The sequence below is a fragment of the Salmo trutta genome, chromosome 23, assembly GCF_901001165.1.
Source record: "Salmo trutta chromosome 23, fSalTru1.1, whole genome shotgun sequence".
Lineage (NCBI taxonomy): Eukaryota > Metazoa > Chordata > Actinopteri > Salmoniformes > Salmonidae > Salmo > Salmo trutta.
The window spans coordinates 20,181,387-20,207,741 of NC_042979.1; the positions used below are offsets into that span (position 1 = coordinate 20,181,387).

The 26,355-nt window shown below is 44.2% G+C and overlaps 1 protein-coding gene across 1 annotated transcript in view; it reads right to left on the bottom strand.

The window, feature by feature from the left end:
* LOC115159544 (pappalysin-1-like) overlaps positions 1-26,355 on the bottom strand; it is a 122,469-nt gene that overhangs the window by 6,576 nt on the left and 89,538 nt on the right. The window contains exons 15-21 of the mRNA XM_029709362.1: positions 20,325-20,508; positions 19,866-20,067; positions 19,385-19,586; positions 17,871-18,018; positions 17,511-17,626; positions 13,143-13,214; positions 9,594-9,692 (exon numbers count right to left, since the gene is read on the bottom strand). Of these exons, the coding sequence (XP_029565222.1) occupies positions 9,594-9,692; positions 13,143-13,214; positions 17,511-17,626; positions 17,871-18,018; positions 19,385-19,586; positions 19,866-20,067; positions 20,325-20,508 (1,023 nt within the window). The remainder of the gene's footprint in view (positions 1-9,593; positions 9,693-13,142; positions 13,215-17,510; positions 17,627-17,870; positions 18,019-19,384; positions 19,587-19,865; positions 20,068-20,324; positions 20,509-26,355) is intronic.

Genomic DNA, 26,355 nt, shown 5'->3' on the forward strand with positions numbered 1-26,355 from the left:
CCTAAACAGCCTATTAACAACAGTGGTAATAGTGTCCGATGCCTCGCCGTCGACACCACTAGTGGGAAACGCCGCTTGACAAACAACACAAGCCAACTGCTGCCAGCCAATCCCATCGCGCCATATGGAGGAGTACTACGAGTGTTGGGAAGTGTCAACTCTCCAAGAAGTGGTGAGTGCCCACAAGCACATTCAAAATAGCCCCGGCGTACCATTGGCCGCCGCTGTTTAGCGTTTGACGTCACAGGCGCTTGTCGGCGGTGCGTCAACAGCACCAGCTGCTGCTGTGTTGCTTCTCCAAGGGCCTGCTTCAGCTGTTTGGGTACACACAATGCATCCCTAGTCACTCGAAACTAACTACACATGTGGCTCCAGCAAGTGCCTGGAGGATTCAGACGAGAGTATATCTGCATTCTTACCCCCATGGCTTATTGGACGGATTTGGGTCTGCTGCTTGTATTTCGTTGTCCTATTAGTGGCTTTGACAGAAGGGCCAGAGCAGTGACGCTAGATAAACACTGGCCACCACAACAAATAAAACAGCAACGGGGTAACAAATAAACTGAGTCATTAAGAATTATTAGGCCTAATAGCTAGCACAATTAGGAAGACTGTTGGCTGGTATGGGACTTCAGACTTAAGCAGTCAGTGTCTCATCTTCCTATTATCTGAAAGTGGAATCGTTTGTTGTTACGGCAACATACAACAAAACCCTGAATACGGTAATAACATCACTGAGTCATGGGCCAACACAATTAGCTAGTTCATTGGCTGGTAAGAAGGAGATACAGTACAGTACAGCAAATGGGTAAGATTCCTCAGAACCCTCAAGAGTCAAGACTTTCCCCTATGGCCTCCAATGCTGTGGTAAGCCTTGGTGGTATATACTGTACAGTACAGTGCCCACAATGGCCCTCGGGCTCAGGCCTCCAGGGCCATTGGGGGCATGGGGTTTGTAGAGTGGACATCGGGGGCCCTGGGGCTGACAGAGGGAGAGTGCACCAGTGGCTGAGGCACGATGACGCAGGTCCGTCTTTGAAATGGGGTATTAAACCAAGTTGTTTGTGAGAGGGATTTCCTAATGGGCGAGGGTTGGGCGGCCAGCGCCAGGCTCTTCTGAGAAAACGGGCTCTCCATGTGACGACTTTACAAGCGCAGGCCGGACACACTTCAGAAACAGCTGTCAATCGCATGAACAGCGTTTCCTCTGTGCCTCTTTAGAGCCAGGCATGGGGCAAAAAACACCCTGCTTGTCACGCTCGTGATAATGGACGGACCAAGGCACAGCGTGATTAGAGTTCCACATCTTTTATTTAGTGAAACTTAAACAAAAACAATAAACAAACAACAACCGTGAAGTAACGTAGTGCTACAAAACACTAACACAAACAATATCCCACAAAAGCAGGTGGGAACAGGGACACCTTAAGTATGATCCCCAATTAGAGACAACGATAATCAGCTGCCTCTAATTGGGAACCATACTCAATCTCAAACATAGAAATGAATTAACTAGAACACCCCCTAGTCACGGCCTGACCTACAACACCATAGAGAACCAAGGTCTCTCTATGGTCAGCACGTGACACTGCTCCAATTCTTCCTTCTTTTCCCCCTCCTCTCTGTGCTCTCTTGCGTTCCTGCTGTCTGTTTCACACTTTCACTCTGTCTCTCTGTGTCTCTCTCTCCCTTCGGTCTCCCCCTCTTGCTGTCAGTCTAGCTCCTTTCTCTTTCTACTATCTCTCCATTCCACCCAATCCCTCTCTCCCATAATCCTAAACCTACACCCTTTCCTCCCTCCCTCTTCCCTCTCACTCTGTGTGTTTATCTCTCTATCTGGTCGAGAGAGATGGTGGGTGGTAAATTTGGCATGGTTTCCTGTGACCTTGACCTCCAGGGTGGCTGGATCAGCTGCCACATCTGGCCCTGATCGGGGCTCTCCGAGGGTGGCTGGGAACGGGGCAGCCGCAGGGGCCGAGTGGGGGCCAGGAGCCCTGTTGAAGTCCCAGGGCCAAAGAAAGGAGGACAGCCACAGCAACATGAAAGCCCCCATGAAGGAGCAGGCATGTCAGAGCCCCTGACCCCCACCCTCAGAAACAGGGCCACAATCATGCCAGGCCCCAGGTATGTGCGTGTCAGTCTGTGCTCAGTGGAGAAAAGTGTGTCTGGGGCTGGGGAGGACTACTCTCCAGCCACACACACACACACACCCTTAAAATCAACAAGACAACCAACCCTGTTAGGTAACATGCTATTACTTTTCTACAGGTGGAGGTATCCATGGTATCCATGATTGAGGAGGTCACTGACATATTGTATGCATTAAATCCATTAAATAAAAACGTAATATAATACGTGTCATGAGAGAAGCTACATTCTCATCCACAGACCATGCAAAAAGAGAATCCCACATCTGGAATCAAGCTTTGTTTTTGTTATTTAAACACATTGAGTGTAATGATATGGAAAAGATCCCTTCTCTAATTAATATTCACATAACATCGTCTCATATGAACACAGGCAAGCAGATAAAACAAACCAGAACTAATTGTGTTATTCCAATGAGAACCACTGGTGATCACTCTCCACTGCACACCAGATACATGTTGTTATAACAACAAATGCAGGAGAGAGGGAGAGAGAGGGGGAGAAAGGGGAGGGGAGAAAGTATGCATGGAAGAGGGATAGAGTGGGAGAGAGAGCACTAAAGACAGAGAGGGAGTGACAAAGAGAGAACAGGAAAGAGAGTGCATGAAAGAGAGAAAGAGGGAGAGAGAAAGAAAGATAAAGAAAGTTCCAGAGAGAAAGGAGGGCAGGTTTTGACTTTGCTAGCGCCCGGCACTCGACGTGAGCAAACAGCCGAGGCTCCTAAACCTGCGGGAAGCGTGTTTCCCCTGGAGAGTTACTACCTTTACTCAATTGTGGAGAAACCCCATCCTCCCACCTCCCAGATGCTTGTTTTGTTCAACAACCCCCTCCATCCTCCACTCCTACACTGACACGGTGCCTACTCTCCCCCATTCCCGGTCTGTACCATACCTCCTCTCCCCCTTAAAGACCAGGATTAAAGGAAACTATTTGGAAGGCATGAGCTGCTCGTTTAGGGATTGGGTTTTATTGCCGTAAACATTGCGTGGCAGGGCAGACATACGTTGATAATTAAGCCTTATTTATTTTTTTAAAGGCAGGTACGAAACCAACACTTAATGCTTGCTGACCAGAACTCTCTAGCACTGCTCCACTGCTGGGCCCTGGTCCCCCGCCACTGCTTCTCTCCCTTTAATTGACTTGGCATGGGGACCAGAAGTCAAACTCGGTTGCCCTCAGATATTTAAAAATAAGAGCTGTTGATGCAGCGCCCTCTCTACATGCAGTTAGCCAATATACGCTGTGACCGCGGTGGAACTGAATGGGCCGCGATGGGGCTGGATGCCCAAAGACTTGAGAGCACAAGACAGTTCAGTCAAAGACACTTCAGTAATTCTCAGAGCTTCCATTGAGAATCAAACGGAAAGCAGTCTATTGGTTCTGAGAACCGGTTCACAGTAGAACAGCCCAGGAAGTTGTGTTCTATGCAATCATAAAATTTCCAAGAATGATCAGTTTCAAGGTTACAAGGGATACAGAGTAAGAGGCAATAGTGGAACCTTGTGTATTTGCAACCTAGCCCCGAACAAGGTGGGTCACAGAGGAATGTCCATGGAAGGCTGGCCTTTTTATTGCCTGAATTTAATCCTTCGCCCACTATCCGGCTGGGTAAACGTCCACGTACAGCTCCCTTTGATGCAGTAAAGGATTATCATGATCTGATTCTCAGATGAGTAGTAGCCATACCAATAAACAATGGATAAATACACTTTTTTCAATCCAGGTGCGTCATCGGGTGTGAAAAGATAATCCCCAAGACAACAAACGGGATAAATCTGCTACTCTCCACACCTCCAAGGTCATTGATTCAATCATTACTGCTTGATATAAACTGAACAACATTGATAGGATTATAGAAGGGATGCAGCACCCCAGCACCAGAACACTGTGCTAATTGGTTGAACTCCTGATCTGAGAAGGTCATTTCTATGGGAAAAAACAGAAAGTGTATGAAAAGCAAAAAAAAAGACTTGAAAAACAAGTTGTTGTATTGCTGATTTGACTATCTCAGTTTATTACCGTTTTGTAAAAGTGTGCTGTGCCAGTCTAAATGGGTGTTTGTGTAGAAATGTAGCAGAGTGACAAAAAAATGTGGTTCATTTTCGCTGAACAAACCTCACCTGGCCTGACATATTTATTTAGCAGAATTTTTTCTCTTTAAATTGGTGTACCAACATTTTCTTTAAACTTCAAAAGGTATGTCTGTTTGAAGTTTCTCCCTGGTGGAAGTTGTAGAAGTTAGAGTTAGATGTAAACACAGCAACAGTCAGTAGTAGTGATGTCTAGAAAAAAACACGGGCTGCAAAGTGCATGTTTGGGAGAGGAGCAAAGTGCCCTGCCTCAGTAAATAAACCAATGGAAAGGAAGAGTTCTGTGACACTGGAAAAAGACAAAGAGACATAATGCCACAGGGAAAACAAGAGCATATTATGGAAGAATATGGGTTATGGAGGGGAAGGTGTAGGCGTGGGGTGGGGGAGCTCCCAAAAGTTCACTTAAGTCATCAAATTGGCCCAGTCCACAATACCAAAAACAAACAGCGGCATTATGAACGTGGAGGGGTGAGGAAGGGTTGACATGCCTGGTGGCTTCCATTTCCCAATATGTATTTTTTTCTATGGGGTTCTGGAAGAAACGGAACAAGCCCGGCAAGGCAGGCAGGCAGAGAGGCAGGCAGCCTCAGTCATACTCCGTATCCTCCCTCTTCCCTCCCCTCCTCCCCCCTTGCCTGCCAACAGCTTGCAGTCATTAGGGGGATCCTGTGGTGACCTTACGTGCAGCCTGCCTCGCACCTTCAAAGTCCCTGAGAGGAATAATACACCGCAAGTCATCCAGAACTCCTTAATACGTAAATCTCCAGGAGAAAGAAAGAAGGAGGGAAAGAAAAAGAGTGGAGATAAGAAACAACAACAAACATGGGGTGGCGGGGAAGTACTTCAGCCTCCCCCTTCTCTTCTTTTTCATTTATCGCGCTCACACGAAAGAACAGAAAAGAATGGGGGAAATAAAGCTGTGAAGGTTTTGCCTGGAGGAGGAGAGGAGGAGGAGGAGAAGGAAAAGAGTAGTGGAGGAGAGGATGGGGTGTTCTGATGTTATCTCTGGTATCTCCGGCTGGCAGGGCTGTGTCACCCACCCTGCCTAGGATTCCAGCTGAGTCACTCCCCCCACAGGCACAACAAGTTGTGGCAGTGTATGATACTGTGTGTCACTGTGCGTGTGTGGTTTCCAGAGAGCCTTTCTGGGGACTCTCCCTATGGCCACAGTGTGGGCTGCCAGACTCCACAGTACCATGCTCACTCTCACTCTCTGTGTGTGGTGTTCCCTTCACAGCAGTGCAGCCCATAGCGGTAATAAACCATGGCTGTAAGGTGGGATACCCAAAGCAATAACAAAGAAATGGTTGTTTGGAGAGATGGGGGTGCTGGTGGTTTCCGTTGACCTCTGACAAAGGCAGACCAGCACAACAATCCCAGCTAGCTCACTAAGTACTACAAACACCCTTTCCTGACCTTATGGGGTTTATAAGTCACTTGATCAAATAATGTCCCTCCACAAACCTTATAATTGTCTAAACAGTTGATAATGTGTAACCCTCTCTCCTGCCAAAGCCTGTGTATACCAAGACTACAGCCTATATTCCCAGCCCCTTGTTACACTGGTGTTCTACATCTGGACTACAGCCTATATTCCCAGCCCCTTGTTACACTGGTGTTCTACATCTGGACTACAGCCTATATATTCCCTATATTCCCAACATGAAGGGATGGAATTAGAAGTCTGTGCAGGACTGATTACTTCATCACGCTCTCGCCCAATCCCGCTGCTTTTCATACCGCGCCCGCCTGCTCACTCTGACTCCTTGTCTGACTCCCACCAGCTCCTGCAAGGACTGGTCCAAAAAATGTTATTTTAGGTGTATGTAGCAGCTTTGCATTCCCTGTCCCAGCAATTTTCCCACTGCTAGTAAAGATCAAAATGCGCAAAAATAGCCTAAGAAATAGGTTAAAATACCAGAGATGCTCACGTGGCCCATTATATTAGGCTATCAGTATTATTCAGCTACATCAGCCAAAAGGTAGATGTGGTTTGAAAAAGAATATAGTTGGAACAAAATATTGTTGAATTGACAGTTAATTGACAGTTAACATTTTGCATAACTTTATTAAGGAACGCAATAATCTGCAAGCAATATTGAGTTATCAATATTTATTTACAGTCAATGTCGGAGTCTAAACTAAACCCTATCATTGCCGTACTTCTCCGCCCATATAGCCTAGACTACAGGTCATTTAATTGGGACCACACATACAGTATGTTGCAGCACACATATAGGTGCATTTGATCTCGCACGCCCAACACAAGAGAAGTATGTTACTGAATTTGAAGCAGCATTATCCTATGAGAGATTGAGAATAGTGTGACAACGAGGTGCTTTAATACATCAGATAACACACACACATACAAAACAAAAAGACAACCTTTCAAAAATAATCTGCGGGACAAAAACATATTTTCATCCCAAAGTGGTCTGTCTGACCGCCACTCCCTCCCACAGCATGGAAAATGCCAACCGTGCTGCAATGCTCTGTAGGGGCCCGCATGTCCCACGGGACACCCGCGGGAATGCAGCTCTCTAGATGGAATCTCTGCCTGTGGCTGAAACAACAACACTAACTTCCCACAAGCAGGAAAACAGTGTGTGACTGACTGACTGTGTCTGTGTGGCACCAGTGAGTGGGCAGAATAGATGGAGACTGTCGTAAAAAAGAGGTCTGAGTTACTTTGTCATTGTCGTGTTGTTTTGTTTGGGGCTGGGATGATCAGACAGAGATGAGGGTCAGGGTGAGCTCTGCCTCACATGAAAAACAACCACATCTAGAAGGCAAAACAACAACAGCCAGCTACACTTCTACACGCTTATCAAAACAACAATACAGTCCATATGCATGAAACACCATTTAGGTCTGGACTGTTTTCACAGAGTCAGATGAGGCATTAAAAGGTGTCTTTGAGCAGTCTTTATACTGAATTTAGATGCCACATGTTCAATATTCATTGATGAGTTCCTCATACATTCTCGATAAGAAATGTGAAGATTTTCAATGGACTACTGTTTGATGCCTCTCCCACCTGTCAGATCCATTTCTACTCCGTATGTTTCCTTCTCATGTCTTCAACTCAGGTAACCTCTTTCGCCATTCTCTCCTGGCAGCCGATAAATCAAATTATGATCGGTTATTTCAGAGCAATTTTCTCTATCTTTCCCAAATCCTAACCATTTCCAGGGAAGTCACTTTTGAAATACCAGCTGAAGTGTTTGCTTCAACAGCTGCCAGGCTGAATGCCTGGGAGTAGCGCATGGCTTTGGGGCTTGAGCCCAGGTGATCCTCTTATCATTGCGGCTCAGCGGAAATGGCCGACGTTCAGAGACACGCGCTCCCAGAGATGGGCCTTCTCCTCTGCCTGTCTGTCTGTCTGGTGTCTGTCTGGTGTCTGTCTGGTGTCTGTCTGGTGTCTGTCTGGTGTCTGTCTGGTGTCTGTCTGTCTGTCTGGTATTTGGTATCCAAGGACACCAACCACCAAAGTGGCCAATATTATGCAGCTAACAATTGTTGGTAGGAGTTGTATTTTTGTTTATCACAGTGGCTACATCCCACACTGTGACAGTGTCTTTCTACCCTCAATTATGGACTTAAGACTCTAAAAATCCTCTAAAAATCCTCTAAAACCCCCTATTCCTGTGCTAATACGCAACAGATGAGTGAAGGACAAAAACAAAGCCTGTTTCTATGGGGCAACATGTCTGAACATACAGTAGTACATGACTGACTTGAATGAAAGGAAATGGACAGAAAACATTCCAGTAAGAATGATGGAACATCAGCCAAGTAGGCTACAGCATGAGACTGGTGACTGGCATACTACTACTGCTCTGTTAACAGATACCAGACACATTCGTTATCAGATACATACCAGTCAGTCCATGCCTACTGCTGGTTTTCCATATCTAGAGACAGAGAGTTTGTGAAAGACAACTTGTTCATGGTGCTGCTGAACAGCTTCTTACTGGAAGCCCTGGCCAGTCAATGGGCCAAAGCAGCTAGTCAACAAGCAGCAGTCTTTTGGAACACACCATGGGTGGGTCCAACAAAGACGATGCAACCGTTTCTGGCTTGATCCTGGTTTTGGCTCTTAGTTTTTGACTTACAAATGACTTTTTATTTTACCAGGTTGGCTACACAAAAGAAGCCAAGAACCTTCTCCTTTTTACAACAGGTACAGAGAGAGTGGAACAGGGCAACGTGGAGGAGCCTGAGAGGAACAGGGAGGGTGGAATGGTGGGAAGCATAGAACAATGAGGATAAAACATTGATTGACCCTGATACCGTGGAAAGCTGACGTTAAAATAGTGAGGGAGGAACAGTGAAGGTGGAACGGAAGCAATCACACACGTTCTGATTGGACCCTGGGGAGAGGGGACACATGCGCCCGCCTCCCAGCAGGAAATGAAGAGACTCCGGATCCAGACAGACAGACAGACAGACAGACAGACAGACAGACAGACAGACAGACAGACAGACAGACAGACAGACAGACAGACAGACAGACAGACAGACAGACATTAAAAACCCAGCTACAGTAAAAACCCAGCCAGATACACAGAGGAACAGAAGGAGCCAGAGAAACAGATAATGGTACAGACTCAGGCAGAGGAACTATGATAGACTTCTAACCCAGCCAGAAAGCCAGACACAGCCTGGGGAAAAGACCACAATACACACAGCAAGCTAGAGAAACACAGAGTGTACAGAACAGCTGTGTATTGTTCACATAGCGGAATAGGCCCTTATCTGGATCATAGAGAGAGGTGGCAAAGGACAACCATGAGCACCAACTGGTGAAGTAAAGACCCTCAACCCCTAAAGCTGGGCAACTGAGCAATGCCAATGTGCAACAGACAATGGAAGCTTTATGTAGCTTATCTTCAAAATGTCAAGTTCAAAAATACATGGCAGCAAACACAAGTTCACAACCGATTTCAAATAACTCTCAGTAGCCACAGTGACAACATAAGAAGAAACAACATATCTTAAACTAACATAACTCTTTTCTTAACTTAACTCTTGTCTTAACTCTTATCCTAACTTAACTCTTATCCTAACTTAACTCTTATCATAACATAAGTCAACTCTTATCTTAACACAACTCTTATCTTAACTCTTATCCTAACTTAACTCTTATCCTAACTTAACTCTTATCATAACATAACTCAACTCTTATCTTAACTCAACTCTTATCTTAACTCAACTCTTATCTTAACTCTTATCCTAACTTAACTCTTATCCTAACTTAACTCTTATCTTAACTTAAGTTCAAAAGTCAGATAAAAAGAAGACATTTTGTCTTGATAAGGTTTAGTGAATCCAGGTCCAGATGTAACTCACCTTCTTGGTCTTGACGGTGGAGTGGCAGCAGTCCCCTCCGTCGTAGTTACAGAAGGCTCTGTTGTTGACCGAGTCACAGTAATTGTCTCCCATGAAGGGCTGTGACAGACAGAGACAGCAACAAACAAGAGGAGACAATAAGAGGCAGGACGTCATCAACAACCTATACAGTGTACTGTACTTACACATATGGACAACATAGAGAGGAAAAATCCACTGATTCCCTCTGATTTATTTGTGTTTGATTATCCCACTTAAGTGCTCTATATTAGTTTAAGTTTGATTTAGTTAATATTGTATTCAGGGCTGCCAACTTTTGAAGAAAGCATGGAGTGAGATTTGCTATGTGAATTTCATTGCCCCCTGGCACAACCCTTATACCCTGACTACACCGCTCGCGTGTGCGAGCGTTGCAAAATAAATTTAGAAATCTATGTTATTCAATTATTCCACCCACACTGCTCGCGCGCGTCTGTGTTGCCAAGGGCTAAAATAGAAGTCATTCCTATTTCTGATGCAGATCGCGCTGCAAGTCCTGCCTCTCCCATCTCCTCATTGGTTTATAGAAGCAGGTGATTGAAAGACGAACTGTTGCCGGTTGTCGTGGTAATACTATGAAAGTTTTGATGCCAATCACCATATAAGGTAAACGAAAAAGCCTGGAAGGAGGAGAGATGACTAGAAATGATTCGGTTGACCGTTTTTATGTGTGGATTAATTGTCGGAGTAGAGGACCTTGTGCATTTCAGGTAAAATTACAACCTAATGTTTATATCCCAGGACAAATTAGCTAGCAAGTGCAAGCTAACTAGCTAAATTGCCATAAATGTTTAATGCTTTTCGACCTGTCCCCAAATTAATGTCATTGGTTCAGAGTTAGTTTTGATATTTTAATCTGCGTGTCGTGATCGCGTTTGGTGTAGGGGGACAAAATAAATGTATACACGATTACGCATGCGCACAGCCGGTTTGGGTTCGGTGTTAGACAGAACATTTTAGTTTTAAAGCTAATTTACTGCAATTCTACGTATTTTGACATGGCTTAGGCGCATGACCATTAAAACCACAGGTCAGGCGTATTCAGGATGCTTTGAACAATAAAGGAACACTCAAAATTCAATGACTTTGTTACATTCAGATTTTTGGGGGATGGATTTAAAGTAAAATGTTTATATTAATGGTTCATGGCAGTGGGTAAATATAGACTGATTTCAAGGTAAGGAAACAAACATTTTGTAATTTGGGTAAAGTATCTCTTTAAAATAGGTCTGGAAGAAAATCCTGCTTGCTCTTCAGGAGGGTTGGCCTCCCCTGAAGTGCTGGGTGTTTGAAAATGTTCTTGTTAAAACAGTTAATTTCTTTAAATCACCCAACCTTTAAGAAAAATCGAATGAAAATCAACATTCAGGTGGTTTATGGCCACTAGTTGAAGATCCTTGCCATCATCTTACTTACATAGAAAATATTATGTGTTTATGAGTTGTGAGTCCCCCTACCATCTCTGCCTAGCATGGGCACAATACTAAAATATACCAAATTATATTTGATTCCTGGAGAATTTAATATCCATTGCTTATTTGTATAACTTATTCAAAACTCTCCATGAATGGCAGCAAAAATTCATATCCTCATATAATACATTTTCAAAGACACAAGTTAGGCATATCAGATTTTAAATATGTGATTACATTGGCAAAATTGGGAAGAAGTGGAATAATACAAAAATAGTGGGGAATAACTGCAGGGTTCTTGCTGACAAGCACATTAATTACCCCTATATTTTAGCCCATTGTTAAGAATGAGAATTGTTCCACTGATCAGACTAAATAAACAATAAAATCTCCTGAAAACAAGATGAAGTAAAGTTGCCCCTACACCCTAACCAAATTAGTTTTCTATTTATTGTCCCCCTCTAGAATACACTTTTGGGTTCAAAATCTGTTTGACAAAATGAACCCCTTTTGACCCAAAATAAATTAATAGTTACAAATCAGGTCACCCCCGCAAAAACTAAACTTAAGAACAGGAAGGATAGAAATAGCACACAGAGAACAGATCTACCACTACTTAGACTTGCTTTCAATGAGAATGACAGAATATAACTCATATTTCTATGGGAATTTAGTTGGGTCGCCCAAAAAGTTACATAGTGCAGCTTTAAACTTGTAAACTTGTTTTGTCCCCATCTCACCCAGTGCCATTTTTGAGGTTGTGTGCTGAATTTGCTGATTAATCTGGTGCATAATTTACACTTGTGACACAATGTGCCTTTTTAAGTCGTGAGAGGTCCAGACATGTAAATCAATGTGAAGACACCATAAACTATATGAGGCTAAGAAACACTCCAATCATGTGATTTATGAGGGTAGCCCCCCTCCCTTGGTTATCCAATTGGCTTTAACTGTGTGAATGATGACATCATCCTTTTACCAACACTGAGCAGAAGGGGGATACTTTCTTTACCACGATAAAATTTAAATACATAGCTTATCACAGTCAAATCTAAATATATATTTGCCTGAGGAAAGAACACATTTTGTTAACATATCTGATCTGAAAAATATTGGCATACTACAATATCAGCTACATAGGGTGTGTAGACAAAGTACTGAAGCTATAGCCCAGTATCAGTTCTGTCCTGCTTCTCTTCTCTAGCAGAGGGATTCTCTGAAACAGATCCAGGTCCCCATGTGGGTAAAGTGTTTCATTTCGGAGACGACATGAATCAAACCCGCCTCTAATTGCCTTCCACTGACAACCGTCTCCGCTTGTGCTGGTATCCACGGTAACTGACGTCACAGGAGCAGCACATCTCCCCGGAGAGAACAATTAGCTACACATGCTCTGAAACAATATTGTATTGTACAACCCTCTCCCGAATGAGCTCGCCTGATGTAAAAAGTCATGTCTCTCTGATCGCTAGCTAGCTAGCTAGCTAGCTACCTGGCTGGCATTGTATTTAGGGCAGTCTGTTCAGAAGTGTGTGTGTCTGTGTGTGTGGGTGTATCTGTGTCTGTATCTGTGTGAGTGCTAGTCAGTTCCAGGTAAGAGCCAGTAATGGCTGCCAACTCTTTCAAACATGACCAGGCCTGATCTCTCTTATCTGTCCAGCTCCATTTGAAACAACTGACTGAGTGTTGGATTTTGACAGCTCCCGCTGAGCTAGTGTCTGCACAAACTCCATGGGGAGTAGAACAACTTGAAAAAAGCAACATATCTGGAAACTGAAGGTGATGTCTGATCTGATAACATGTTAGAAAATATCAGGATAGGTTACAAACTACATAAAGAAGCCCTCGTTATCTGAGCACTTAATCGTGTGTATATATTCTGTTACAGTGTTTATACTCCTCACACACCTCCCCTCATCACCACTGGCCTCCATGACGCAGGCCATGTCCTCTTACCTCACTTCCTCTCATGCAGTTCAAGCCCTTACCTCACATCCTATCACACAGATGAGGCCCTTCCCCCATATCTTCTATCGCAAGTGAAACCTTTATCTCATAGATAATCTACTATCCTCAGAAAGCTCATAGACGTTCTTACCTCACATCCTTTGATGCAGTGGAGCACCTCTGGGTGTGGATACCACTTCAGTCCCATTGTACACACTACATTCTGTAAGGAGACAAAAGGAAAACAGTCAAAAGTGGTTCAGACACTCAAAATATCTCTACTGTATATGGATGAAATGTCAATCTGTGAGCTATGGAATAAGATATACTGATTCAAATATAAATGACAGGTTGGAGATATAGTTGTAAGGATGGACATTGTAGCCATAGTAGTGGTAGTAGTACTAGTAATGATGGTGGGAAAAGTATTTTTCCTGCTTTCAATATTAGATTGTGAAGTGAAAGTATATGTGGAACGGCATGTTGTTGCCGGCTGCTGTGAATGCATCGTGTTGTCTTTCCCCAAAACCCACACAAACATAAACAAGGAGTCATATGGCAAGACTAGGCTGCACACACAGTCTCCACCAGCCAACGTTGACAGGAACGCTGGCACAGAGCTTTCTCTCTCTTTCTTCCAATGCCAGACTCAGGTCATAACCTTGGTCCTACAACTAACTGATACATATCTCTCTATACCATATAAGGCTATATTAATATTGTCAATGGTTCGCAGGGGGCGTTAACAAATATAAACTTGTCATGAAGCTAGAGAGGAGGATATAGTACACGTCTAATGATGATTGGTTGGTTCTTTGAAGTCTGCCACCTCTGCGCCTTGTTTCAACAGATCCGACTCGCAGTGACGTCTGATCCCAACCACAAGCACATTACACTCCTAGCTGATTCACTTGCACAAAGGTGAGTTCCGACAAGTGTTTCTACAGGTCAAATACCTTGAAATACCTTACAATGAGATGTTTTTACCAAAGCGACTGAAGCTGACTAGACCTATCCTGCTCGACCACGTCATGCCTCCACCTCATTCCAACGTTCCTAGCTTACCTAAATCAAACAGCTTTTGTTGTAAATCATTATTTTTTCTCCCTCTCTTGCCACGCTATGTGTGCCTGTTTGGATAACGCTTACTGCAATTCCTTTGATCTCGGACACATAATGTGGACGGGTAAATCTTCTCTCCTTGGTTTGTGAAAAGGAGGTTAGGGTGCCAACACTCCAGTGGAACGACCATGTTCCTTATTAAAAGGTGTTCACCTTAACTCACTCCACATTCAGGAGGAGGAAAGTCCATAGTGTTTTCCATATGAATGGATGCATGAATGTTTCCAGTGGTGGAGAAGCCTGCTTTTGATTGATTACCACAGATTGCTGAATAAATCTACTTGACATGATATAACTTGATCCTTATATAAAGGTGCTCTTTCATACCAGGGCAATGGCCCAGGGAGATTGCATCACTGTATGTATGAATATGAAACGTGTTCTCAAATATTTCCACAGTATGTGTGGAATCTGCACTGTTCTTTTCATTGTCTGCTCTCATTGGGATTAATGGAGAAAGAAAGGGGGCTTCTGAGGTGATTTGAATGTTGTGTGTGTGTGTGTGTGTGTGTGTGTGTGTGTGTGTGTGTGTGTGTGTGTGTGTGTGTGTGTGTGCTTGCGCGTGTATACAAGACTGTGTCTGTGTGAGACCAGAGAGTGTTTTCAGGGGAACATGATGCCCCCAGACGAAGGAGATCCTGTACATGCAGTGAGGCAAAAGCAACCCAGTGCGGACCGGATCAAAAGTGCCATCCACAGCAAAGGACTGGCTGACCTCCGCCGCAGCGCTGTTTCCCAGCCCTGCTGCGTCCCAATAACACACGAGTTGAAGCGCTTTTTCCCTGCTGCAAACTAGGGTATTTTTCATTTCAGTGCCGTCAGCAAATCAATGGCAGAAAAAATAAGAAGGGAGAGAGGGCAGAGAGAGAGAGGGATCGGCGGAGAGAGAGAAAGAACAACAGAGCATCTGAGGACAGCTGGGTACTGGGTAGCAGCACACTCCTTTCCCAGCATGCCTTAGTGAAGTGGGTGAGCTCACTGAGGGGTTGGGTGGGTCAAATAGCCTCCCACAGTTAAGATGACCACAGTGAGTGATTCAACTTTGGTAAATGTACAGCTGCAAAGTGGAGGGGTGGGGGCTAGAGAGACTTAGTTTAAAAACTTTTCGCTGCTGTTTTTGCCTAGTTAAATAAAATAAAATGTTCACTAAGATGAAGTCCTCCGCAAACTTGCTCGGCCGTAAATCAGCAGAATTCACGATTGTGGCTTTGCCTAACACCTCCGAGCACGGGATCCTCTCCCCCAACACCTGCCCCAGAGGCACTGACATCCCACCAAAATAGATCCTTATTTGCACAGTGAGGTCATGTCCCAAATAGATTTTATTCACAAAAAAATGACAGATTCTAAAGGTAGCAGTGTCATTTCTGCTAAGGCAGGGAAAGCGTGCTACAGAGAGTGAGCGAGAGGAGGAGAATGGTAGCCTAAGTGGGTCAAACCCCACAACGAATGGGTCGGAAGGGTGATACATCACTATTAGTGATGAAGAGGCCAAACCCCCTGGCTCAGCACATATGGAAATGCAAAGTGGATTTTTTGCCTAGGTTCTTCTTGAACATGTGGAACACTAAAGAAACGGCTGCATTTTTTGTTGTGAATCTAGAGTAGAATGATGGAGCTTTTAAGATAAAATGTTATGAGAATAATACCATAGAATCTAATCATGGGTTATAGTGATTTAATCATCAACATATTTGATGGTTCTCTATGTAAATATACTGTACTTATCATAATCAGTCTACTATTGAGTTCTTGTGATATTGTAGGTGGTATGGATCACATTTGGTAAGTATCACTCATCTGAGAACACTTACAGGCCGGGATTCAATCATTTGCAGATACCAGGGTGGATTTCAAGATAGCGCTTCAGAAGTGTGTTCGACTTGCACAGTAGCGTTTCCCAGATGGAACAGGTTGAGTTGACACTTTAATATAGAAACTGGACGTCCCATGACATGAGCCGTCAGCTCTTAATGCAAACCTTACCGAGTAGTCATCCGCTGCACGCAACCACACTGACAAAGTTTACATCCTTTTTTTCTGGGGGGGGGGGGGGGGGGGGGGGGGGGGGGGGGTCCTATCCTTGTCTGGTAGCCAAAGAGGTGGAACAGGTTGCATAGGAATTCATATGCATCGATTGACATGGGCCGGCACAGAGGCACAAGCTGCTGAGCACACTAGAACAGCGTATTGATTTCTCCTCATCCAACCCCTGTGGAACATCTCGATGCCCCATTAATCCTGTCTCCCTTTCCCCCTCTTGCCTCGTTTCCAGACTAATATTATCCCAGTGAATAAATCATATCAATTACACAAATCAATTACAAACAGATCATTTTATTTCCCCCGTACCGCAACAAACGGCTGACTCGGCGCGACTCGCAATGAAAACAAAACACACCCAGAAAAAAAACGTAGTGTTCTCAGTCCTAACTCCCAAGGCCCTCATTGGTTAGCCTAGTCCCTAGCCCTATTTAAGGTCCATCCAACTGCAGCTAAAAACCTTCAAAACAGCTTTTAACTGTAATTTAATAATTAGGTCCCATTGACTTAAATCGAGTTCAATTAAGTGAGGAAGCGGTGGAATTCTCTGACAAACACATTTAGATACAGCGACATTATGGTACTTATCGTTTTGTATTTCATTACTCTCCATGTGAATTGCGCCCCCCAGGGGGATAACGTTTACACAACGTTTACAGTGCGCTTCTGTAAACTGCCCGCCGCCCTTATTTCCCAATCGCAACCACCAATTTAAGCAATCAGGGAAGAATCAATACAATATCCCTGTCAAGTATATCTAAATCAAACTATTAGGGTTTCTAATGGTGTCATTTCTAAAATGATAGTGATTACTGACGACACGCGCTTTTAAACTTTTACGACTTGGCCCCAGCGCTGGCTGTGGTTCACATGAGTTCAGAGATGACTGGCTGGGATCTGCCTGTGTTCTTCCAAGCCGCGGTGGTTATTGTGTTGATTGGGACCTGCCTTCCTGTGCTGGTAATAGAGAGATAATTGAATGTAACCGGGGTATACTCTAGCGGGTGGTGCTGGACTACGCCGAGTGTGAGAGCACAACACTTCATGTCCCAGAGTGCACTGCAACTTGTTTTCTTTGAGTGTTCCTCTTATATTGATCTCCCGTTCTGTCTTTCTCTGTCTCTTTCTATCCCTCTCTCTATCTGTCTGTTCCTACCAGTATCATCTGTTTTCCAGTGTCTAGCCAACCAAGATGCATTGGCCAGACAGACAGTAGGTGTGAAGGGTTTGGTCCTTCTGTAGTTCATAATATTACCAGGATACAGACACACAGTGTCAAATTCCTAATAGGACAGATCATGAGCAGCAGTGCTTTGTGAAGTACGTCTGTGGGACTTGTGACAGACACACAAACCTTGACTTTGGGTGGGTTTCTCCAGTGCTCTTTGAGTACGCTGTCTGCGGTCATGTTGCTAGGCAGGATCACCACATCGTTGTTACTGTCCTTGCACATCAGCTCACACTCCTCACCTGTGTGAACAAATCCAATGACATCATCAGTGTCTGCACAAACTGTACACACATCAAATAATGCTTTTAAAATGGCCTTTGATCCTATTTAAAGACGCTTCAAATGTTTACTTCATATCCACTTGGTCATCTATTTGTTATGTCAAGGTCCCTAAGTTTTACCTCAAGGCCCCTAGTGATTCTCTATAATCTGACAAACATAGTGTATAATATGGTTTCTACTATGCCACACACATATACAGACCTATTCCATGTCCCTTCTTGCAGCTGACTCGTATGCTGGGGTTGAGGTTTTGAGGTAGAGAGCACTGTCCCATGCTCTGAGGACAGAGCTTGAAGGAGCCAGTCCAGTTGCCGTCCTTCCTACAGCGGATCACATTGGTGCTAGGCCCCTGATACACACACACACACACACACACACACACACACACACACACACACACACACACACACACACACACACACACACACACACACACACACACACACACACACACACACACACACACACACAGAAAAGGACATTAAGAACCACCTTCCGTACCACAACGAAACTTGGTACTCTTATCTGACAATCATCTGAGGAGCTGTAGTCAAGGAGGATTAAAGGGCTTAATTAATCTGTCTGTGGCACAACTATTTAGAAAATCATTCTAATCTAATAACTGGCTGTGCTAATTGAATCGGACTGATGGGGAGAGCGAGAGAGGGAGAGAGGGAGAGATAGAGAAAGAGAAAGAAAGGGGAGGCAGTAGGAGAGAGGAAAGGGGGATGAGAGAAAGAGAAGGTGAGAGAGGGATAATCAATTCTGTCTATGAAACATTCATCTCTTTTAAACCAGAAGTAAGATCAAGCGTAATTTGGTCAGCTGCCTGATTAACTTCTGTGTTCATACGTGTTAGAAATTGAGAGTTGTGGCAACAAAAACATCTCCACCCCTCCCAATGCTGGCAGATCCTCTCAGTCCTGGCAGATCCTCTCGGTCTACATGCAGAATCTGCCCACGGGAGATTCATGAATTATACATGCAAACGCTGGACCTAACACCCTCTGATCCTCTCATTATAATCCAGCCACACACACCAGAACATACTAATCCACACACAGTTCTGCATTAAAGGCTACCACACAGAGAGATCCTCAGGTTAAGGACAATGCAGTGAAAGGCAGTCTGTGTGAATATGTGTGTGTCATACAGTACTGTATGTTGCATTATGTTGATCTTCACATCTCCTGTTCCCTAACACATTATCCTCTTACAATTCACAAAGACAACAGATACAGACAAACAGCTAGACACTGAGGCCAGTACAATGTTTTAAGACACCAAAAGACAAGGCAAAGCTGACAGACAGACAGACAGACAGACAGACAGACAGACAGACAGACAGACAGACAGACAGACAGACAGACAGACAGACAGACATCTAGCTAGCTAGCCAACTAGATAACAGATTGACAGAAAACACAGAAAGACAACACACACACACACACACATACATACATACACACACACACAGAGAGAGAGACAGAAACCCACAGAGACAAAAACACACAGATAGACAGTTCGGCAGACAAACTGTACAAAGCCCCACAGACAGACAGACAGCCCCACAGACAGGCAAACAGTCAGCTCCACAGACAGACAGACAGACAGACAGACAGACAGACAGACAGACAGACAGACAGACAGACAGACAGACAGACAGACAGACAGACACTGGCAGTTGAGGGGAGGAGGAGTAGAGAGAGACAGACCTGCTTGCATGGAGCGGCGTGCAGCGGTCTCACCGTGTGGTTGGCTCCGGGGCAGTTGATCCAGCAGGTGCTGTCGAAGCGGAAGCCATCCGTGCACTGATACATGCCGTGGAAGATGGCAGGCGGAGGGTCACAGGTCACCGGCTCGCACGCTCCCTCCAGCCAGCTGCCGTCTTCTGTGCACTGACGCTTAAAGGCTCGCCTGAGATAAGGAGGGGATAAGAGTTTAGACAAAGCCAAAGACCAAGACAAAGTTTCTTGGGTTGAGATGAGTGGAACTTAATTGACAGGTCAAAGACTAGAGACATACTCCATGTTAAAAGGATGGGATAAGTGAAGTAAAGAGTTGAACATGATCAATTGGATCAGGTCCATTTCAAACCCAGTCAATTGAACTGAGTCTGGGATTTTGAATTAAAATGGAATTGACCCCGACTGTGAGTCACTTTATATTCACAACAGCAAGTGGGTGGTTGGTCACCTCTTGGGCTTGTTGGTGACATGGTAGCCCGGCTTGCACTTGTACTTGCAGAGGGAGCCCACTTTGAGGCCCGTGTCGTTGCAGCGCTTGGTCTGCAGCATGGCGTTGGGCACGTGGGGTGGGGCCGGACAGCGCAGCTCACACAGTGCCTCAGGGAATGACCACAGACCATCCTCCAGACACGTCAGAGTGTTGTTAGAACCTGGGGGAAGAGGGGGGTGGGAGAAGGGGAAATGGGAGGGAGAGGTAGTGAGGTAGGAGGAGATGTAAACAGGGTAGAGATGGAAGGAGAGAAAGGGAGAGAGGGGTGGGAAATTGGAGAAACAAATAGTTGAACAAAGCAAATAATATAAAAGGGATATAAAATATATGCCATGAATCTGCCAGCTAAGAACAGTACTGTAGAATACATTAGCTGTTCTGAATTCATTTCACACAGCCAAAACCCAAACCACTTACCTACGAGCTGGGCAGGCTCCCTGCATTGGAAAGTGCTCCTCCTGCCATAGGTAGTTCCCTCAGGGAAGTTAAAGTTGGCTGGGTGGACGTGGTACTTGTCTGGTAGACCACAGTCTACGGGCTCACACGACACCTGCTTATTCCACTTACCATCTGCACAGGTGATGGTCACTGTTGAGTCCGACTGGAGTGAGGGGAGACATTAGAAAAATTGTGAAAATTGGGACAAGACACACATGGCTGCAAGCTCACATATACACACATACACAAGAATGCAAATATACACAAGTACGCACGAACACACACACACACACATACACACACAACCCCACCCAGTACTGTACATACTGCACACTCACACAGACAAACAAGACGACACACAAACACAGTATGTCCGTCAATTTAGCGTTTGCTCAACAAATCATTGTAACACAACAGAGCCAAGCAGTTCTTAAATGTCACTGACTTAACTGACTGGGATTTGTCAGCGGCTCAGGTAACTGATGATGAGAACCCAGTCAATAGAGCTGACATCCAACTACTGTATAATCATCCTAATGCAAACCACATTTAGTCCGGGGGAGGGGACACTTTCCACCAGAGCCAGTACACAGGGGATTATCCCCAACTCCACATGGGGAGGATGGATTCATGGCCTGTTTTGATCCCAGCACAGCATTGTGTGGTTGGAATACCAACTGCGGAGAAATGTTGGCACCTTTCGCTTCAGCGAACACTGTTATTCAGAAGAGCCGCTGGACTGAGACAACATCCGGACAGGCAGATGCACCAGCGCAAGCAAGCACGCACACACACACACTCAGAGGCCCAAACACAGACATATATACACACACACACACACACACACACACACACACACACACACACACACACACACACACTCAGAGGCCCAAACACAGACCAGTATACACACACACACACACACACACTCAGAGGCCCAAACACAGACATATATATATATATATATACATACATACATACATACATACACACACACACACACACACACACACACACTCAGAGGCCCAAACACAGACAAGTATATACACACACACACACACACACACCCACACACACACACACACACACACAAATACAACTGCATGTACCCACACAAATACTTTCTATTGAGTGCTTGGAATTACAAGGTTCTATCTGCTTTTTTGCCTAAATGTAGTTCTGTACAATGTTCTCTACCTAGCAAATATTGTACTCCAAACCCCAATCACGTTGTTAAGTAAAAAAAAAAAAAATAGATAAAAATTGCTGACAACATTCAAACCAATGAGGGTTTGAACCTTTAAAGCCAATTATTTCAGAAACCTTATAATTCTAAGGTCATGCGGTCTGTTGTTCATAAAAAATGACAATAAGTTGTTCTGTTTACAGCCGATACTTAGCAGCAGCAGTGAATTAAGGACACAATAAGACTTCATGCATTCCTGCTGTAAATAAGGGGTCATTTTTGGACCGCAATTTAGGAATGATTTCAAAGAGACACTGTCTTTCAAGCAGTAACACTTTGTATTTACTTAACCTTTTATAACACAAGAAAATGGTTTAAATGGCCCAAAGTACATTTTTGTATGTTTTGCCACATATTCATTCAAAGTGTTGTGTTTCTGTGATATTCAGAGCCTGAGAAGTTGGCGATTGAGCTGATCTGACATACCAGTATGACCTAAAATGGCCACCATTATGGGGCTATAGGTGAAATGGGCACTGGTGCCATCATACTTTTAGTTCTAACAGTGGAAAGGCTATGGGCTATCAACTTAGTTTCAATTGCATCTGAAAGATGAGACTCTCAACTTGGTATAGAGACATTGGAAGCTAATTATGTATTTCCATTTTTGAGTTATTTTTGAGTTATAGTGGCTGCCACGCCCCCCAGAGGCAAAATATGGGGTGGCTCCATATTTATATTTTTTCAGGGTACAAACATCTACCTCTGTGCCAAATGTGGTGCTTTTATCACAAACTGCACTACTGAGTCAACATTTTCAGCTTAGCCACTCTTAACATTCAGAAGGATCAACATTTAACCCTAACTTCTAATATTTCAGAAGGACCAACATTTAACACTAACTCCTAATATTTCAGAAGGACCAACATTTAACCCTAACTTCTAATATTTCAGAAGGACCAACATTTAACCCTAACTCCTAATATGTCAGAAGGACCAACATTTAAAAGGGTTCAACATCCTAAAAGGGTTATTTGGCCGTCACCATAGGAGTACCCTTTAAAGAAACCTTTTGGGTTCCAGGTAGAACCCTTTCCACAGAGGGTTCTACCTGGAATCAAAACAGGTTCTACCTGGAACTAAAAGGGTTCTGCTATGGGGACAATAGAAGAACCCTTTTGGAACCCTTTTTTCTAAGAGTGTAGTAACTGAACTCAGTTCCATCTTCAACATGTTGGGTTTATAGGAACCTGGTATATGGGTTTCTTCCCCTTTAATTACATACACTGCCATTCAAAAGTTTGAGGTCACTTAGAAATGTCCTTGTTCTTGAAAGAAAAGCACATTTTTGTCCATTAAAATAACATCAAATTGATCAGAAATACTGGAAATGGCAGATTTTTTATGGAATATCGACATAGGCGTACATTTGCCCATTATCAGCAACCCTCACTCCTGTGTTCCAATGGCACGTTGTGTTAGCAAATCCAAGTTTATCGTTTTAAAAGGCAAATTTATAATTAAAAAAACATTTTGCAATTATATTAGCACAGCTGAAAACTGTTGTGCTCATTAAATAAGCAATAAAACTGTCCTTCTTTAGACTAGTTGAGTATCTGGAGCATCAGCATTTCTGGGTTTGATTACAGACTCAAAATCGCCAGAAACAAAGGACTTTCTTCTGAAACTCGTCAGTCTATTCTTGTTCTGAGAAATGAAGGCTATTCCATGCGAGAAATTGCCAAGAAACTGAAGATCTCATACAATGCTGTGTACTACTCGCTCCACAGAACAGAACAGTCTGAACACTTTCCGAATGCACGGTGTACACTCATACTATGACTAAAAGCTGGTGTTGACGGGTCCAATTGTGTATCTGTGTGTGTATATGTATGTGCGTGTGTGTGTGTGTGTGTGTGTGGGGGGGGGGGGGTTATGACTGTGTATGCTCAAGTGTGTATACAGTTTGTGTATGTGGAGTTTCCTTCTTTAAAATCTTTACAGCTGCCTGACTCTCCTCCAGAGTGGATTTAACAACCCCTGGCTACCGGGCCTAACTCAAGCCAGACAGACAGACAAACACTGTCACGACTTCTTACGTAGTCGGTTCCTCTCCTTGTTCAGGCGACGTTCGGCGGTCGACGTCACCAGTCTTCTAGCCATCACTGATCCACCTTTCATTTTCCATTTGTTTTGGCTTGTCTTCCCACACACCTGGTTTCAATTCCATCAATTACATGTTGTGTATTTAACCCTCTGTTCCCCCCCATGTCCTTGTCCGGTATTGTTTATTGTAAGTGCTTGTGCACGTTATGTCTGGTGTGCGTCGGGTTTTGTACCCATTTATTGATTGTTCTGTTTCCTGTGTTTAAAAAAAAATGCGCCGTTGGAAACACAGTTTTTGCTCTCCTGCGTCTAACTTCTCTGCCACCAGTACGCACCCCTTACAGACACAGCTCCAACCCTCCTCATCTCAACCCACCTAACCTTACTCAGGATGACACTTCATACAGTATAACACTATCTGTTTAGAGTTCAGCTAGGATCATACAGAACTAGGGTTGAAAAATTCAGGTAACTTTCCAAAAGTTTGCAGGTTTTCCAGAAATCCTGGATGGACAATTCCAGAATTCCTGCTTCCATTCACTTCTGATTCCAGGAATATTCCAACTGCGATTTCTGGAAAACCTGTGCATTTTGGGAAAGTTACTGGAATTTGTAACACTACACAAAACTAACTGTACTGCTGGCATCTCTGACAGGACTATGTAGCCACTCCAAGCAGATACTCCAGTGATGTTTCCTTGTTGCACCGATCCTCATCTTAATCACCACCTGCATTTCCCTACAAAACATCTACATGTAGTAGTATCAGACAGTTGTACGTTATTGTATACTACCTGGAAGCCCTTTCAGGTAAACAGTTGAGAGTGTGGTCATTTGTCTTGTTGTTCATCCTGCCTTAATAGTTAGTCCAGGAGTTTTTCCTTGGCCATGTGACCTGATCAGGAAACACTACTGGCCCAACTTCTAACACACAAACACACCCTCAGCTGTCAATCATCATCAGCACCCTGACCTTGTCGCCTCATAAAACACATTGAGACTCACTCAATTTAAAGCGCTACATTTCCCAGGGTAGATAAAATCTGGACCTTTCAGCACCACTCGCCTTGAGACCTGCAGCGTGTCCACACAAAAGGCTAAAGTATGTCTGCTGCTCGCTCTCGCTCTCTCACATGCACAATCCCCCCACCCCCTCACCACACACACAGGCTTTCCTCGGAGACATCTGGGACACAAACGGATTGCATTATAAAACCTCAAATACACAAATAGACATGGGGGTACAGATTGTTTTGGAGATAGCATCAGAACCACCTTGATAGTTCCCAGAACCACCTTGACACCGGTGAAGCAAAAATGTAATCGGCTAATGAAAGGAGATAGGATTGTGCTTTGTGCTGCACTTTTCAACCTCATAGACTACAGGGACCAGGGGGAGGGGGGGGGGAAAGAGGAGAGGAACTCATTGTACTGTCCCCAAGTAACGAAAAGGGAGGGAAGGGAGCTGAAGTTCTGTCTCTTTCTATTTCGCTCTCCCCTCTCTCTCCCCCCTCTCTCTCTCCCCTCTCTCCCCCACACTAACCCTCTCAAGGAGATCCTTCAATCCTTCATCCTGAAGCGAGTTACCATTGACATATTAATCAACATTATGACCTGTCAATCAAACATAATGCCGTTACAAGTGTGATGGTCAGATGGTAATGAAGTGAATCTGTCAGAGTTGACACATGCAGACACAATCGTAGGCTGGTAGTAACATGTTTCCTTGTGTAATAGACCTGAACAGCATGTGTCCCAAATGGGCCATTTTGCATACACCAACATGCTGTTCAACTGAAATGAGCCGCATCATGCTTGTTGGTGCATATGCATATGGATGTAGTGTTGACATGCTAATAGAGAAACAACATACAGTCGGGTCTGAAGTTATTGACACTCTTGATAAAGACAAGCATTAATGACTGTATTAAATAAATAATTCAAATATTGAGTTATATTGTATACAAAAAAAATGGGAAATTATATTATACTAATACAATTTCTAGGAGAAATAGGTTTTGTTTAACAGGTTATATTTTCTTCTCAAAAAGGTAGGATTCAGAAGAGGGCAGTCCATAAGTGCTGACAAAGGATATCAAGGATCTGGAAGGGTTCTAGAAACAGGCTCAGCTCCGTTATCCTCGCAAGGTGAGGTACTGAAAACAGGGCTGTCCATCATTTTGAACCCTATCCATTTTGAACCCTAACCGTAACATTTTTTTTTTTTACAAATTAAACTTACTAAAGAAAATATATTTATCTGAGCAATTGAATTAGTATTAAATAATATAATTTCCCAATTTTTTGGAGCTTACAATATAGCTCTCTCTGTGTGTCTCATTCCCCACACCTTCTGTCTCTTCCTCTTTCCCCCCACCTTCTGTCTCTGTCTCTTCCCCCCCACCCTCTCTCTCTGTCTCTTCCCCCCCACCCTCTCTCTCTCTCTGTCTCTTTCTCCCCCACCCTCTCTCTCTGTCTCTCCCCCCACCCTCTCTCTCTGTCTCTCCCCCCCACCCTCTCTCTGTCTCTTTCCCCCCCACCCTCTCTCTGTCTCTTCCCCCCACCCTCTCTCTCAGTCTCTTCCCCCCCACCCTCTCTCAGTCTTTTTCCCCACCACCCTCTCTCTCTCTCTGTCTCTTTCCCCCATCCTATATCTCTGTCTCTTCCCCCCCATCGTCTCTCTCAGTCTCTTCCCCCCACCCTCTCTCAGTCTTTTTC